The sequence below is a fragment of the Microcaecilia unicolor genome, chromosome 1 (assembly GCF_901765095.1).
Source record: "Microcaecilia unicolor chromosome 1, aMicUni1.1, whole genome shotgun sequence".
NCBI lineage: Eukaryota > Metazoa > Chordata > Amphibia > Gymnophiona > Siphonopidae > Microcaecilia > Microcaecilia unicolor.
The window spans coordinates 766,051,199-766,069,933 of record NC_044031.1 but is presented as its reverse complement, the minus strand read 5'-3'; the positions used below and the strand labels follow the sequence as shown (position 1 = coordinate 766,069,933).

General features: G+C 48.7%; 1 protein-coding gene across 1 annotated transcript in view; it reads right to left on the bottom strand.

Moving 5' to 3' along the window:
* The window catches only part of SMAD3 (SMAD family member 3), a 205,110-nt gene that overhangs the window by 33,338 nt on the left and 153,037 nt on the right, over positions 1-18,735 (bottom strand). The window contains exon 6 of the mRNA XM_030189793.1: positions 7,696-7,908. Within this exon, the coding sequence (XP_030045653.1) occupies positions 7,696-7,908 (213 nt within the window). The remainder of the gene's footprint in view (positions 1-7,695; positions 7,909-18,735) is intronic.

Here is an 18,735-nt window from a genome sequence, read left to right as displayed (position 1 = left end):
GCTTCAGAGGGAGTTCTGCGAGAAGACAAAGCCTCTATGGGTAAAGTAAGCATTACTTTGCTAGGAAATCTGGTAACTTAAAGTTTGAGATAGAAGAGAATTTGTATGTTTATTGATGAATCGGAGAAAATATTTATTCACTCAGCATGTAATTAAACTCTGGAATTCGATGCCAGAGAATGTGGTAAAAGCAGTTAGCTTTGCGGGGTTTTAAAAAGGTTTGGATGGCTTCCTAAAGGAAAAGTCCATAGACCATTATTAAAATGGACTTGTGAAAAATCCACTGCTTATTTCTAGGATAAGCAACATAAAATATATTGTACTTTTTGGGGATCTTGCCAGGTATTTATGACCTGGATTGGCCACTGTTAGAAACAGGATGCTGGGCTTGATGGACCTTAGTCTGTCCCAGTATGGTAACACTTATGTACTTACGTATAATTTCAATTTGTATGCAAATCTACCATGCATATTCATTGTGGATATCCTGAAAACCTGAATGGCTGGATGTGCCCAAATTCTAATAAGAGATGCATAAACAAATATAATCTGGCCAATATTCAGCACTATTTAACTGGCCACTGGCCAGGAACAGCTCCTGGGTGGTTAAATAACACTTAACCGCCTATCCGTGAATATTCAGCGAGAGATGGCCGGTTATCTCCTGTTGAAAATTCTCAGTCAGCGCGTAGCAGCTATCCAGCTATATTGCATGAATATTCAACATTTCACCAGCCAAGTTAAACGGCCAAATTGTACTGCCAAAATAGAAGGCCTATCTTTAGCTGCTATAAACTTAACCAGCCAGCGCTGAATATTAACTTAGGGCCCTGTTTACTCAGCCGCGTTATAGGCGCGTTAGCATTTTTAACGCTCATTAACCATGTACGCACATAGCGAATGCTACATACCTGTAGAAGGTATTCTCCGAGGACAGCAGGCTGATTGTTCTCACTGATGGGTGACGTCCACGGCAGCCCCTCCAATCCGGAATCTTCACTAGCAAAGTCTTTGCTAGCCCTCGCGCGCCGATGCGCACCGCGCATGCGCGGCCGTCTTCCCGCCCGAAACCGGCTCGTGCCGGCCAGTCTCATATGTAGCAAGACAAAGAGAAGGGAAGACACAACTCCAAAGGGGAGGCGGGCGGGTTTGTGAGAACAATCAGCCTGCTGTCCTCGGAGAATACCTTCTACAGGTATGTAGCATTCGCTTTCTCCGAGGACAAGCAGGCTGCTTGTTCTCACTGATGGGGTATCCCTAGCCCCCAGGCTCACTCAAACAACAACCATGGTCAATTGGGCCTCGCAACGGCGAGGACATAACTGAGATTGACCTAAAAACTTATCAAACTAACTGAGAGTGTAGCCTGGAACAGAATAAAACATGGGCCTAGTGGGGTGGAGTTGGATTCTAAACCCCGAACAGATTCTGAAGCACTGACTGCCCGAACCGACTGTCGCGTCGGGTATCCTGCTGCAGGCAGTAATGAGATGTGAATGTGTGGACAGATGACCACGTCGCAGCTTTGCAAATCTCTTCAATAGTGGCTGACTTCAAGTGGGCTACCGACGCTGCCATGACCCTCAAGAGCCAGCCCAGCCTGGGCGTAAGTGAAGGAAATGCAATCTGCTAGCCAATTGGATATGGTGCGTTTCCCCACAGCCACTCCCCTCCTGTTGGGATCAAAAGAAACAAACAATTGGGCGGACTGTCTGTTGGGCTGTGTCCGCTCCAGATAGAAGGCCAATGCTCTCTTGCAGTCCAATGTGTGCAGCTGACGTTCAGCAGGGCAGGAATGAGGACGGGGAAAGAATGTTGGCAAGACAATTGACTGGTTCAGATGGAACTCCGACACAACCTTTGGCAAGAACTTAGGGTGAGTGCGGAGGACTATCTGTTATGATGAAATTTGGTGTAAGGGGCCTGGGCTACCAGGGCCTGGAGCTCACTGACTCTACGAGCTGAAGTAACTGCCACCAAGAAAATGACCTTCCAGGTCAAGTACTTCAGATGGCAGGAATTCAGTGGCTCAAAAGGAGGTTTCATCAGCTGGGTGAGAACGACATTGAGATCCCATGACACTGTAGGAGGCTTGACAGGGGGCTTTGACAAAAGCAAACTTCTCATGAAGCAAACAATTAAAGGCTGTCCGGAGATCGGCTTACCTTCCACACGGTAATGGTATGCACTGATCGCACTAAGGTGAACCCTTACAGAGTTGGTCTTGAGACCAGACTCAGAAAAGTGCAGAAGGTATTCAAGCAGGGTCTGTGTAGGACAAGAGCGAGGATCTAAGGCCTTGCTGTCACACCAGACGGCAAACCTCCTCCATAGAAAGAAGTAACTCCTCTTAGTGGAATCTTTCCTGGAAGCAAGCAAGATGCGGGAGACACCCTCTGACAGACCCAAAGAGGCAAAGTCTACGCTCTCAACATCCAGGCCGTGAGAGCCAGGGACCGGAGGTTGGGATGCATAAGCGCCCCTTTGTCCTGTGTGATGAGGGTCGGAAAACACTCCAATCTCCACGGTTCTTCGGAGGACAACTCCAGAAGAAGAGGGAACCAGATCTGACGCGGCCAAAAAGGAGCAATCAGAATCATGGTGCCTCGGTCTTGCTTGAGTTTCAACAAAGTCTTCCCCACCAGAGGTATGGGAGGATAAGCATACAGCAGACCCTCCCCCCAGTCCAGGAGGAAGGCATCCGATGCCAGTCTGCCGTGGGCCTGAAGTCTGGAACAGAACTGAGGGACTTTGTGGTTGGCTCGAGATGCGAAGAGATCTACCAAGGGGGTGCCCCACACCTGGAAGATCTGTCGCACTACACGGGAATTGAGCGACCACTCGTGAGGTTGCATAATCCTGCTCAACCTGTCGGCCAGACTGTTGTTTACGCCTGCCAGATATGTGGCTTGGAGCACCATGCAGTGACGGCGAGCCCAGAGCCACATGCTGACGGCTTCCTGACACAGAGGGCGAGATCCGGTGCCCCCCTGCTTGTTGATGTAATACATGGCAACCTGGTTGTCTGTCTGAATTTGGATAATTTGGTGGGACAGCCGATATCTGAAAGCCTTCAGAGCGTTCCAGACCGCTCGTAACTCCAGAAGATTGATCTGCAGATCGCGTTCCTGGAGGGACCAGCTTCCTTGGGTGTGAAGCCCATCGACATGAGCTCCCCACCCCAGGAGAGACGCATCCGTGGTCAGCACTTTTTGTGGCTGAGGAATTTGGAAAGGACGTCCCAGAGTCAAATTGGACCAAATCGTCCACCAATACAGGGATTTGAGAAAACTCGTGGACAGGTGGATTACATCTTCTAGATCCCCAGCAGCCTGAAACCACTGGGAAGCTAGGGTCCATTGGGCAGATCTCATGTGAAGGCGGGCCATGGGAGTCACATGAACTGTGGAGGCCATGTGGCCCAGCAATCTCAACATCTGCCGAGTTGTGATCTGCTTGGACGCTCGCACCCGCGAGACGAGGGACAAGTTGTTGGCTCTCGTCTCTGGGAGATAGGCGCGAGCCGTCCGAGAATCCAGCAGAGCTCCTATGAATTCGAGTTTCTGCACTGGGAGAAGATGGGACTTTGGATAATTTATCACAAACCCCAGTAGCTCCAGGAGGCGAATAGTCATCTGCATGGACTGTAGAGCTCCTGCCTCGGATGTGTTCTTCACCAACCAATCGTCGAGATATGGGAACACGTGTACCCCCAGTCTGCGAAGTGCCGCTGCTACTACAGCCAAGCACTTCGTGAACACTCTGGGCGCAGAGGCGAGCTCAAAGGGTAGCACACAGTACTGGAAGTGACGTGTGCCCAGCTGAAATCGCAGATACTGTCTGTGAGCTGGCAGTATCGGGATGTGCGTGTAGGCGTCCTTCAAGTCCAGAGAGCATAGCCAATCGTTTTCCTGAATCATGGGGAGAAGGGTGCCCAGGGAAAGCATCCTGAACTTTTCTTTGACCAGATATTTGTTCAGGGCCCTTAGGTCTAGGATGGGACGCATCCCCCCTGTTTTCTTTTCCACAAGGAAGTACCTGGAATAGAATCCCAGCCCTTCTTGCCCGGATGGCACGGGCTCGACCGCATTGGCGCTGAGAAGGGCGGAGAGTTCCTCTGCAAGTACCTGCTTGTGCTGGAAGCTGTAAGACTGAGCTCCCGGTGGACAATTTGGAGGTTTTGAGGCCAAATTGAGGGTGTATCCTTGCCGGACTATTTGGAGAACCCACTGATCGGAGGTTATGAGAGGCCAACTTTGGTGAAAAGCTTTCAACCTCCCTCCGACTGGCAGGTCGCCCGGCACTGACACTTGGATGTCGGCTATGCTCTGCTGGAGCCAGTCAAAAGCTCATCCCTTGCTTTTGCTGGGGAGCCGAGGGGCCTTGCTGAGGCGCACGCTGCTGACGAGAGCGAGCGCGCTGGGGCTTAGCCTGGGCCGCAGGCTGTCGAGAAGGAGGATTGTACCTACGCTTACCAGAAGAGTAGGGAACAGTCCTCCTTCCCCAAAAAAATCGTCTACCTGTAGAGGTAGAAGCTGAAGGCTGCCGGCGGGAGAACTTGTCGAAAGCGGTATCCCGCTGGTGGAGCTGCTCTACCACCTGCTCGACTTTCTCTCCAAAAATGTTATCCGCACGGCAAGGCAAGTCCGCAATCCGCTGCTGGAGTCTATTCTCCAGGTCGGAGGCACGCAGCCATGAGAGTCTGCGCATCACCACACCTTGAGCAGCGGCCCTGGACGCAACATCAAAGGTGTCATACACCCCTCTGGCCAGGAATTTTCTGCACGCCTTCAGCTGCCTGACCACCTCCTGAAAAGGCTTGGCTTGCTCAGGGGGGAGCTTGTCCACCAAGCCCGCCAACTGCCGCACATTGTTCCGCATGTGTATGCTCGTGTAGAGCTGGTACGACTGAATTTTGGCCACGAGCATAGAGGAATGGTAGGCCTTCCTCCCAAAGGAGTCTAAGGTTCTAGAGTCTTTGCCCGGGGGCGCCGAAGCATGCTCCCTAGAACTCTTAGCCTTCTTTAGGGCCAAATCCACAACTCCAGAGTCGTGAGGCAACTGAGTGCGCATCAGCTCTGGGTCCCCATGGATCCGGTACTGGGACTCGATCTTCTTGGGAATGTGGGGGTTAGTTAATGGCTTGGTCCAGTTCGCCAGCAATGTCTTTTTGAGGACATGATGCATGGGTACTGTGGACGCTTCCTTAGGTGGAGAAGGATAGTCCAGGAGCTCAAACATTTCAGCCCTGGGCTCGTCCTCCACAACCACCGGGAAGGGGATGGCCGTAGACATCTCCCGGACAAAGGAAGCGAAAGACAGACTCTCGGGAGGAGAAAGCTGCCTTTCAGGAGAGGGAGTGGGATCAGAGGGAAGACCATCAGACTCCTCGTCAGAGAAATATCTGATGTCCTCCTCTTCCTCCCACGAGGCCTCACCATCGGTATCAGACACAAGTTCACGAACCTGTGTCTGAAGCCGTGCCCGGCTCGACTCCGTGGAACCCCGGCCACGGTGGGAGCGTCGAGAGGTACACTCCCGCGCCGGCGAAGCTCCCTCCGCCGACGTAGTCGGGGAGCCTTCCTGGGAGGCGACCGCAGTCTGTACCGCAAGCAGCACCGATGTCGGAGACCTCACCCCGGGCAAGGGGCCAGCCGGCGCCTCACTTGACGGTACCGGAGGCGCAAGCACCCCCGGTACCGGAGGGGAAGGGCGCAACAGCTCTCCCAGAATCTCTGGGAGAACGGCCCGGAGACTCTCGTGCAGAGCGGCTGTGGAGAAAGACGTGGAAGCCGATGCAGGTGTCGATGTCAGAGTCTGTTCCGGGCGTGGAGGCTGTTCCGGGTTGTCCAGAGTGGAGCGCATCGACACCTCCTGAACAGAGGGTGAGCGGTCCTCTCGGTGCCGATGCCTGCTGGATGCCGACTCCCTCGGCGACCCAGAGCTCTTGGTGCCGACACGGGAAGGGGACCGGTGTCGATGCTTCTTCGACTTCTTGGGACGAAGCATGTCACCGGAGCTTCCTGGCACCGACGAGGAGGACGTAGAATCCAGCCGTTGCTTCCTCGGGGCCGAGGCCGAAGAAGGTCGGTCTCGGGGGGGCTGTAACGCAGGAGCCCTCAGGGTAGGGGGAGACCCACCCGAAGGCTCACCGCCACCAGCAGGGGAATGGACAGCCCTCACCTGCACTCCAGACGAAGCACCACCGTCCGACGACATCAGCAGACGAGGTCCCGGTACCACCGACGTCGACACAGTCGTCCGATGTCTCAGCGCCGATGCAGAGGGTCGATGCCTCGATGCACTCGCGGCCGAGGATGAAGGTCTGGACGCTGGAGACGTCGATGCACTCGATACCCCCGGTGCCGATGCCGACGAAGAGCCCAAGAACAAAACGTTCCACTGGGCCAATCTCGCTACCTGAGTCCGCTTTTGTAAAAGGGCGCAGAGACTACAGGCCTGCGGGCGGTGCCCAGCCCCCAGACACTGAAGACACGACGCGTGCCTGTCAGTGAGCGAGATTACCCGGGCGCACTGGGTGCACTTCTTGAAGCCGCTGGGAGACTTCGATGACATGGGCGGAAAAATCTCGCCGGCGAAATCGAAACTCGTAATTGCGGTAGGCACCAAAAAACGAGGGGAAGAAAAAATTCGACCCGAGGCCTGAAAAAAGGCCTACCCCGAAGACGAAAGAAAACTTACCGGGGCAAAAACTGGAAGTAGCGGGAAGGGAAATAGACCGGAAAGGTCCTCTTCCAAATCTTTTTTTTTTTTTTTTTGTAGCAAAACCAAAAAAGGAGACGCGCGAGGTCAGCTTTAGGGGCGCGAACGGCGAAACACGACCGTACCGAGCGCGGACAAAAGAAGACTGGCCGGCACAAGCCGGTTTCGGGCGGGAAGACGGCCGCGCATGCGCGGTGCGCATCGGCGCGCGAGGGCTAGCAAAGACTTTGCTAGTGAAGATTCTGGATTGGAGGGGCTGCCGTGGACGTCACCCATCAGTGAGAACAAGCAGCCTGCTTGTCCTCGGAGAATAACTGTTTACACGCCTACAATTTCTCTATAGGCACCTACATGGTTAGCGTGCGTGATAACAGTAGTCACGTTAAAAATGCAATCGCGCCTTAGTAAACAGGGCCCTTAGCCAGTTAAGTTTTTATAATGGCCAAAAATTCCCCCCCCCCCCCCCCCCCTCCCAGATATTCAATGCCGGTCACTGGAAATGACCCAGCATTGAATATTGACCCTCAGCATCGACTGCAGGACTTAGCCGACCAGCCTCCCACTGAATATCGGCCCCAATCTCTTTAACAACCAAAGACTTAAAGTAGCTTCTCTAAACTAGCAATCAGGACAAATTTATTTGCTTTCAAATCATGCCCTACTTCTTGTTTAAAAAGAAAAGTTTTGCTTCTGCCATGAAATTCTAGATAGAGTTACCCACAGACACCTCAGGAACTCAACCAAATGAAACTGAAAGATGGTTGCCAATTAGACTGTGAAGTTACTACAGCTAATGAAAGGCTTTGAAATCTGTACTCTACTTCCATGAGGAGAACTGAATCCTACCAGTGAATTATATACGTAGTGCTAAGAAAAAAAAAAATTTAAGAAGTGCCTAAAACGTAACCAATTATGTTGTAAATCTTACGTGATCGATAAGAGCTTGGATTAAACGCCTGATGCCAGTCTTACCAATATGCCGTCTTGTCAGCTCCACTGCTGCGTTCCGATTCACGTTGGACAGTAAGCCCAAGCAAAAGCGTTCCGAGTTGGAAGGATCGGTGAAGCCGTCCACTGTCATGGAAGGCTGAGAGGCATGAAATATCTCTCCCACCCGCTGGTTCAGCTCATAGTAGGAAATGGAACACCAGAAAGCAGGTTCACAGTATGTAACAGGCTGCAAGTCTTCGAGAAAACAAAAGAAAACAGAAGGCAACAGCTTTAGAAGCTCTAAAAGAAAAATCTTTCATATTTTCTGTCCTAGCCCTTGTGAATGTGCTGCCATTTGTCCTGGACTCATAGTTATCTATCTGGCAGAGTTGTCAGGCTTTGCCCTTTATAACATCATCCCCAAAGCAGCTTTATGTACTAGCTATACATTTTCAACATAGGTAACAAACTATTTGGAATCAGAGGGTACTTATAAAAAACAGTGAGCTAATTAGGCCACACTCATAGCATAGATACTAAATACTATTGTGGTCCCTAGTTGATTACTGGATCAGGGCTTCCACTTCTGACCAGCTCTAGAAGCTGGCCAGGACTGGGGATGCTTTGAAGGCAGCGGCCACAGTTCCAAGGGGGAAGAGCTATAGCAACCACTTAAAGCATAACACCTATATGGTCAGAGTCAAGGCCTGTAATTGTAAAGTCCCAAAGGATACAAGGCTATATGATGGTTGTTGTAAGGATCCAACTGAGGGACCCTTTTACAAAGCGGCGGTAAGCCCAACGCAAGCTTACCACTCAGGGCTGCCGAGAGACTAGGCCAGGCCCGGCCACCCCGCCTCCACACCCCCGCCGCTGCAGTCCGCAGTCTCACCTGCCTGCCTCCACGGCTCCGGGCCCCCTGCATTCAAGGCGGCAGTCGCAGATTGCCTCTCTTCTGGCCTTCCCTCCCTGTGTCCCGCTCTCGTCTGATGTAACTTCTGGTTTCCGCGAGGGCGGGACACAGGGAGGGAAGGCCAGAAGAGAGGCGATCTGTGACTGCCGCTTCGAATACAGGGGGCCCAGAGCTGAGGAGGCAGGCAGGTGAGACCGGGAACTGCAGCGCCAGCGGCCTGACCCCGGCGCCAGGCCCACCTTGGAGGCCCGGGGAATTTTGTCCCCCCTGCCCCCCCTCTTGGCGGCCCTGTTACCACTTGCTAAACAGGAAGTACCGCAAGGCTACCACAGCAGCCCAGCTGTACTTCCCACACCCAGCACACCGTCATATCTGGCGCTAGAAAAATATAGTTATTTTTGTAGTGCTGGTATGTACCCAGCAGTAATTGGGCAGTGCTGTGTGCTGTCTGGTTACTGCGGGAGCCCTTACTGCCACCTCAATGGTGGCAGTAAGGGATCCCCCCCCCCGAAATAGCTGCGTGGCAAGTGCTTTACTTGCTGCAAGGTCATTTCCTACAGAAAAGAAAGACTACCCTTTTACCAGTTGCAGTAAAAGGGGGCCTTGGCACGCGTCAAAAGCACACGCAGACGCTAGCGCAGGCCCCCTTTTGCCGCAGCTTAGTAAAAGGAACCCTGAGTAAATTTGTGGTGGAGAGAAATATAAAATAGGGGGAAAAAAATCCCCGGGTAGTGTGACTGAAGCTCCTGACACCAGATTCCAAATGAGTTGGACAGAGCAAGAGAAAAATGCTGAGCTGGACCCCTCCCTCATATAAACTAATTAAAATAACAATTAAATATGGCAGAATGACAATGAGTAGCTATGCCAAAAAACTGACCAATTATCCAAAAATCAAAGAAAATACCTTGTTTCTATCTGAGAAAGAGCAATATATATTGTTTTCTGAAATGAGAATAACTTCTCGTCTGTAGTGCTGAAGTCTAGTAGCTGCAGGATCCTGGAGAAAACCAGATCATTTCTAAGTTGTGACACCTTTCACAGGGTTAATCCTATATAATAAAATGCACCTCCAACGTTCTGAAGCTGACTCCGTTGCAGTGAAGCCTGAAGCATTCGTGAACTCTGTAAGGCTCCTTCTCCTGAATTGATACTTCCGGGTACGTCAAACGCAGCAGCGACCAACCACTGGAAGAGAACACTGCAGTGTTGCTAGGCAACGGAACGCGACAGCACACGCATGAGGGTGTCGTCGTCCCTCCTTTCCTCCAGGGGTGTAGCCACGGGCGGGACTGGATGGGCCCAGGCCCAGCCACTTTCCCTCCAGGCCCGCCCACCCAACTCACAGACCTGCCAAGTCTCCCGCGAAACACGCGGCGCCAGCTCCCATTTCTGGCCGCTGCTGCTTCTCCTGTTGAGCAACAGTGGCCGCTACAAAAGAAAAAGAGCCATAAATGTTGTTAAAAAGCAAGCGCGGCATTGGCTGTCGGCTCTGCAGCCACTCCTTCTCTCGCCTCTCACGTTGCTGCGCTCCTCCAGGATCCTATTCCAGGGGCAGTGACGTGAGAGGTGAGAGGAGGAGCATCTGCAGAGCTAACTTAACATATATGTGACAAGCTATCAAGAGTTATCCTTTCTTCATCAGGTCAGTGAAGATTTCCTAATTCTATTCCCTTTTTTCTCCCCTTAATTTGGGCTACATTTCTTTTTCTTCTCTTTTGTTTCTTTATTCATGCTCCTCTTGAGCTTTTATTGTTAACCGCTTAGCTGCCTTATAGCGATTGGCAGTATATCAAATAAAATAGATTTAAATTGCTTTGTATACTCCTTTTGGAATTATATTGTTTTCTCGAATATCTGTAAATATTTTTTCTTTCATTTGCTGTTCTTGTAGTGAACATTAAAATTTTTTTTTTTTTTTAATGTTTATTTATATTTATTAAACATACACAAATCGCACATTGAAAATTTATGAACAAACAGTGTCTCCATTGCACTCTTCAATATCAACATAAATTTTGTTATGTTCCTAATATTCTATAATCCCCCCTGTTCATCCCATACCCCCTCCCCCCCCCTCCCTCCCCCCCCTCCTATTAAGTGACTGTCAAGGCAGGGTCCGGCTGCGCCAACCATTCAGTATATGGGTCCCATATTCGATGATATGTCACCAGGCGACCCTGTCGCATCGCCGTTAACTTAGACATCAAGCAAATATAGTCCAATTTTCTTATAATAGTCTTAAGTCCTGGTAGAGTTTGTTGTTTCCATGCCGCTGCTAGCACCAATCTGCCAGCCACCAATATCTGAGTGGCCAGTTGGTATGTATATTTTCTGGACCCCTGTGGTCGCATATGCAACAGGCAAAAGTCCATAGACATAGGAAAGTTTGATTTTGTTATACTTCCAATCAACCTCACCACTCTTGTCCAGTATTGCTGAGCGTGAGGGCAGGCCCACCATATATGAGCCATATCGCCTATCATTTCACATTGACGCCAACAGAGAGCCGACCTCCCCTTAAACATTCGAGCTAGCCTCTGTGGTGTATAGTACCAACCATACAATATTTTATAACCATTTTCTACAAGAGCATTAGAAATTGACACCTTAAGCAACGAAACAAACACTTTTTCCCACACTGGATATTCATAAGAGGTCCCCAGTATTTTCTCCCACTTATTTGTGTAGTGTAGAATTGGCTGTGTTTGCAATAATAGTGCTTTATATAGTCTGGAGATTCCCCCTCTGCCTCCCCCTCCGGCCATAGCCTTCTCTAATTGTGTTTCCTCCAGACTCAACTCTTCCTTTGCTCTCCTCATAATGTAATCCCTTAGCTGGCTATATTGAAATGCATTAGACATTGGAATCCCGTAGTCCTCTTGTATGTCTGTAAATGTTACTATTTCCCCCTCCTCCCACAGCTGCCCCAGCTCCCTCAAGCCACTCCGCTCCCAGCTTCTGTATCATGAATCCAAGGATCCCGGTATGAATCCTGGTGCATGGCGTATTGCGGTGTGCAAAAAATATGTGCGTCCTCGAAAAAATCGATTGCGTACATTACTCCAAGTTGTGAGCGGCCATCTAATAATCGGTGGTATTTCTTGTTTGATTATGTCTTTGATCTCTCGGTCAGTTAGCCAAGGGATAACTCGCAAGGGATGCGAGACACACCAGCTCTGCTCCATAGCCTTCCAAGCCTTCCCATTACTCTGCATCCACTCTGCTAGTATGCGAAGGTGAGCCGCCTGGTAATAGAGCATGAACGAGGGCACCCCCATACCCCCATGTACCCTTGGCTGATGCATCACCGACCTTCGCACCCGTGGTGGTTTTCTTTTCCAAATGAAGGAGAATACTCTACGTTGCAACCCCTTAAGAAACTTGTCAGGTATAGAAATGGGAAGCGCCATAAACAAGTATAGCATCTTCGGCAATAAGATCATTTTAATTGCATTTATCCTACCCATCCACGAAATTGTTAAGCCCTCCCATCTCTCCATTTCTAAAAATAATTCCCGTATCTTTGCAGGGAAATTGGCTGCATATAGGTCCTCAAATCTCTTTGTGATATTTACCCCTAAGTATTTAATACTTCTGGAGGCCCATTTAAAGGGAAAAGTAGCCCGTAATCGTGTCACTTGATTCAGTGGTATGGAGATATTCAGCACCTCAGATTTCTCCATATTGACCTTAAATCCGGCCACCCATCCAAAGTCCCGCAGTGCCGCCCCTATAATTGGGAATGACGTACCAGGGTCTGTTAACGTAAGGAGAATATCATCCGCAAATAATAGCACCCGTGTTTCAATGGTTCCCATTCTCAACCCGTGTATGTCAGGATGTGATCTAATGTAAGCCGCCAGGGGCTCCACGACCAATGCGAATAGGAGTGGCGATAAGGCACATCCCTGTCGCGTCCCTCTCCTTAGCAAAAACGGTGTGGACTGGCTCCCATTAACCCTCACCGAGGCCATGGGCGCTCGATATAATAGATGTATCCAATGCATGAATCCTTCCGGGATACCTACCCTCTTCAGGGTTGCAAACAAGAATGGCCAATGCACCCTGTCAAACGCCTTTTCTGCGTCTAGAGAGAGGATACATAATGGTTGTTGTCTTATTTGTGCATTTTGAATAAGGTGAAGCGCTCTGCGAATATTATCAAATGTTTGTCGAGCCCGCACGAACCCCGCTTGATCTTCATGAACTAATAGTGGTAGATATTGCTGGAGACGGGATGCTAGAATTGCAGTAAAGATCTTATAGTCCACCCCCAAAAGAGAGATTGGCCTATAAGAGCCGCACATCTGTGGATCCTTGCCTGGTTTAGGGATAACTATAATATTCGCCTGATGCCATGTCTCTGGAAGAGATCTTTGTTCCCCCAGATCATTAAACACCCTTAACAGTAAGGGAGCCACCAGGGATCCAAAAGTTTTATAGAACTTATTCGTAAATCCATCAGGTCCAGGTGCCTTACTGGGTGCTAAGTCCTTTATTGCCTGTAGGACTTCTGCTAGCTCAAACGGTCTAGAAAGTTGAAGCTTAGCACCCTCCGTCAGTGTGGGGAGTATATTCCTATCCAAGAAGGCCTCTATCTCCACTTCCTCTGGACTAATATCTGGAGTATAGAGTTTTTCATAAAAGCCTTTAAAGGTTTCTTGTATGGCCTGAGAATCTGTTATGTGTTCCCCCTTATCACTCCTCAACTGGGTTACATGAGCTCTTTTTGCTTGCAATTTTAATTTATGCGCCAGTATCTTGCTGGCCTTATTGCCAAATTCAAAATGTGTCTGACGCACCTTTTGCAATTGCTCAGATAAATCCGCCAGTTGAAGCTCTCTAATCTCCTGCCTTAATTTATGCGCTTGGTCTAACAGAGTTCGCGCTGGACCTCCCTTACCCTGTCTACTGATTAATCTCTCCACCTGCGCCAATTGATTGCGCCTTGATGTTTCCATTTGGAATCTTTCCCGTCTCACATGTGCTTTCAACGCAATAAATTGGCCTCTCATCACTGCCTTAAAGCTCTCCCAAAGCACCCCTGGAGTCACTTCCCCATTATCGTTAAATTGGATATATTCTTTGATTATTTTCTCAAGTTGTAGTACATGGGTCACCTCAGCCAGCAATGCATCATCCAAGCGCCACTGTGGGGCCTCTCTTTTTCCCTCCTGCCCTTGCAAAACGAGGGTAACTGGGCTATGATCTGACCAGGTTCGTGGCTCTATGTGTTGATCTTTAACCCTGCCCATCGCTACAGCATCTCCCAGCCAAAAATCGATACAAGAGGAGGAGTTATGCACTTGGGAAAAGCATGTGTAATCTCTTTGTGTTGGGTTAGCCTGCCTCCACAGATCATTCAACTGCCATCTAGCTATAAATGTGTGAAGTAGCTCTCGTCCCTGCTTAGCATATTGAATTGATGTAGAGGAGTTATCCAAATGAGGATTAGGAGTTACATTAAAATCTCCTCCCACTAGTATAATTCCTTCCCCCTGTGCTAGTAGTATTTGATCTAATCGATGAAAAAAGTCCCCATGATCTGTATTGGGCGCATAGATATTAATTATGGTGTAAGTCCGTGTTCCCAGCTGAATAACTAATAAGATGTATCGACCTTCCTTGTCTCTACTGATCTTTTTAATCTGCCATGGCTGGGAGTCGTTAAGTGCTATCATAACCCCCCTACTCTTGGTGCCTGATCTATTCGATGCAAAGAACACATGTGGATATTGGTGATGCCTACAGAGCCTCTCATGTTGTTTTTTTAAATGAGTCTCCTGAATCAGGGCTATATCTATTTTTAAACGGATCAACTCCCGAAATAGGAGTTGTCGTTTCATTGGCACATTTAGGCCTCTGACATTCAGGATCGCTAGTGTTATATCTTGCATTTTATCATTTCCCACGGGCACCCCGAGCCAGCCCCAGTATCTTCTCCCACCTTGTCCTTTCCTTGTATCATTCCCCTCTTCCATCTTCTCCCCCTCCTCCCACCCTCACCCTGTCCCTCCCTCCCTGCCCCCCCCTCCCCCAATGTTCATGTAGATCCTCTCTCATATATGAAAGAGTATCTCTTAGAGGAAGCACCTCACCTCTTCACTCACCCTCTTAATGCTACTAAACAACCTAACAATTGTTCTCCCGCTAACTGTCAACACAGAACTTTTTACCAACCGGAACCAAATTGCTCTTGCGAGCTTTACATTCTGAGTTTTCATTGGGTCAAGACCCCACACACATTAACACAGCATTTGTGCCCCCCTTACCCACAGTCATGTAAGGTGACCAGCCGACTGCTGGCGTTGCAATCTCTTCTGTCCTTTGTCTACTCGCTGCCATTTCGAGCGGGGTGCTGAGGCTCTATCACGCCTTGTTTTCCCCGGGGTTTCCGGTGGGGGCTCTTGTTGTAATTCTGGAAGAAGTAGTCTAGCCTCCGCCAGGGATCTTGCTTGGTGCATGCGGCCTTCCTTGTAGAATGCTAGTGCAAAGGGATGTTTCCAGCGATAACGAATTCCCATCTCCTGCAGCTTTTTTGTTATGGGCTTCAGCTCCGCACGGCGTTTTAAAGTGGCCAATGCCAGGTCCTGATAAATTTCCACCTGGTGTGTGTCCCATTTAACACTTTGTAGACTTCTGGCCGCCTGGAACACTTTCTCTTTTAATTTGTAATCCTGAAAGCATGCTATAATGTCTTTAGGTAGATTATTCCGGGCTGGGCCCAGCATTCTGTGAGCGCGTTGGATCACTACTGCCGATGCTTCCACTGGGCTGCCCGTCTCTTTCAGTATAGCACACACCACCTGTTGCACTACTGCCTCACTGTCCGAATATTTCGGGGTTTCGGGCACACCCCGGAAGCGCAGATTCTGCCTCCGACTTCTATTTTCTAAGTCTTCCAATTTGTCAATCAACTGTTGCTGGTCCGTTCGGACTTCCATAAGCGCCTGATCCAGCGATCCAAGTTCCTCCGCGTGCTCCTCCACCCGGGACTCCATCTCTTCCATCCGATTCCCCAGCTCTCTAATTTCACCGCGGAGGTCGGAGCCTAACGTTTCCAGCTCCGCTCGAACCGCCTTTACATCTGCTCGAATTTCTAATAACCATTCTTTTAGCTCTCCGAGCGGGTCCGCCGCTGTTCGATCTGGGTCTTCTCCAAAGAGACAGGGGCTCTGCTGCAAATCGCCATCTAGGTGCTTGCCAGCCTGTTCAGGTTGAGTTTCCGGGCCCGCCATGCGGTTAGCTGTTTTTCCGCTTTTAAAGCCGTATTGGCTAAGTTCCGGCTGCATATTTATCGGTTCCCGGAGCGCCACCGATTCCGAATGCATCCTGGATCAAAATCGCACCGGGAAGACACGCTCCGCGGGAGAACTCACGCTATTTTTATTGCGGTGAGCTGGAGCTAACCGTTTATGCCTCCATCTTTGTCGGTGACGTCACTTCCTCCAACATTAAAAATTTTTAAGAAAAAAAAAGGAACTCAGAGAAATCCTGGTGGGACCTCCTAAGGATTTATTTAATAGATCCTTGGTGACGGGAGAGGTACCACGGGATTGGAGAAGAGTGGTTGTAGTCCCGCTTCACAAACGTGGGGACAGGGAAGATGTGGGAAACTAAAGGATGGCAAACTTTACTTCAGTGGTTCAAAAACTAATGAACACTCTGCTGAAGGCAAGGATATTTCACTTCCTAGAATCTAATGGGCTGCAAGATCTGAGGCAAAGGAAAATCCTGCCGAACACATCTGACTGATTTCTTTGATTGGCTGACCAGCGAACTAGATAAAGGACATGCGCTAGATGTAATCTACTTGGATTTCAGCAAAGCCTTTGATACGGTTCCTCACAGGAGGCTCTTAAATAAAATGTGCAGTATGAAGTTAGGACCCAAAGTGGTAAAGTGGATTGCAAATTGGTGGTAAATGGAACCTGCTCAGAGGAAAGGTAGATGAGTAATGGAGTGCCTCAGTGATCGGTGCTGGGGTCAATTCTATTTAATATATTTGTGAGCGACATTGTTAAAAGGTTAGGAGGAAACGTTTGCCTTTTTGCGAATGACATGATGATTACAAACAGAATGAATACCCTGGAGGGAGTACAAAACATAAGAAGAGAGCTGCAAAAATTAAAAGAATGATCTAAAGACTGGCAGTTGAAACTGAATGTGAAAAAGTGCAAAGTGATGCACTTAAGATGCAACAGCAAAAAAAGAACTAAGGGCCTCCGGGATAGAGATAGCTGAATTTTATTATAAGACCTACTCAGGATGTAGAAATCCAAAGAAGACACACCAGATTGGAGGTGAGAGACTGATAAGCACAACACAAGAGAGGGACCTTGGGGTGATGGTGTCTGAGGATCTCAAGGCAACAAAACCATGTGACAAGGCGGTGGCCATAACCAGAAGGATGCTAGGCTGCATAGAAAGAGGTATAACCAGCAGAAGAAAAGAGGTGTTGATGCCTGAGTACAAGTCATTAGTAAGGCCCCACTTGGAGCACTGTGTTTAGTTCTGGAGGCCATATATTGCTAAGAATGTAAAAAGACTTGAGGCAGTTCAAAAAAAGTGATAAGAATGATATGGGGTTTGGACCAAACGGTGTATGAGAAGAGACTCAAGGAACAGAATGTGTATATCCTACAGGAAACATTAACATCTAGACTTGTTTCCTGCTACCACCTTTCAGTTCTGAGTGGGTGACAAATGTCAAAGAAAACCACAACAAATCCTACTACTACTACTACTTAGCATTTCTATAGCGCTGCCAGGGTTACGCAGCGCTATACAAGTTTAAACATGAGGAAGGACAGACCCTGCTCAAGAGAGCTTACAATCTAAAGGCCTCCTGCTTAGCCACCTATCCCCCCTTCAATCTGTCCAAAATTCCGCCGCACGTCTTATCTACCACGTGAACCGATACTCCCATATCACCCCTCTCCTCAAGTCGCTTCACTGGCTCCTGATCCGCTACCGTATACAATTCAAGCTTCTCCTATTGACCTTCAAGTGCACTCAATCTGCAGCCCCCCATTACCTCTCTACCCTCCTCTCCCCGTATGTTCCCACCCGTAACCTCCGCTCTCAGAACAAATCACTCCTATCTGTACCCTTCTCCAACACCGCTAACTCCAGACTCCGCCCCTTCTGCCTCGCATCACCTTATGCCTGGAACAGACTTCCCGAGCCCATACGCCATGCGCCCTCCCTTACTCAAAGCCCATCTCTTCTCCCTTGCTTTTGGCGCCTAACCACCTTCCTCATTCATGATACCTATACTGACTACATAGCTTGTTACCTTTAGATTGTAAGCTCTCTTGAGCAGGGACTGTCCTTCCCCATGTTTAAACTTGTACAGCGCTGCGTAACCCTGGCAGCACTATAGAAATGCTAAGTAGTAGTAGTAGTAGTAAATCCCTGGGACTTACACAAAATACTAACGATTAGTCAAGGATGTCTACATCAAGTATTTCTTAAATAGAAAAGTCTTAATGCTCCTTCTAAAAAGAAGATAAAGTTGTGAAAAAGGAAACATTCTAGTGATACCTTTCCACAATCTGGCCGCTTTAATGGCCAAAGAATTCTCAAAGAGCAAATGTCTTCGATTAGCCTTAACTGAAGAAAAAAGTGAAAACGTTGGCATTATCGCATGTCCTAGTTCTAGAAGGTAGTAAAAATTTTAAAAGAAAGCAAGCCAATTTAAAAAGCACTCTGGCTTCAATTGGTAACCAATGAAGTTTGGCATAAAATGGGAAGACACGGTCAAATTTTGGTAAACCAAAAATTAATCATATTGCCATATCTTGCACAGTCCGGAGCCTCCTTAATAACCCTTTCATACAGCCTAAGTAAACTGAATTACAGTAGTGTAAACATGAGAGCAGTAACGCGTGGACTAAACGCTCAAACTAATCTGCTTCAAAGACTTTTTGGATAGTTCGCAGTTTTCTCATTAAGAAAAAAAATTTGTTAACTAATGTATTAACTTGTACTTCTAAACAGATAGAACTATCTACTTGAACTCCAAGAATCCTAACAACCAGAGAGAACTTATATTCAATTTGATTACTTGTAATAGTCTTGGGAATTTGCTCTGGAATAGTATTAAAACATAAAAAAAGTTTGATTTTTTTTGGTGTTAAGTTTAAGCTTGTAAGCACTCATCC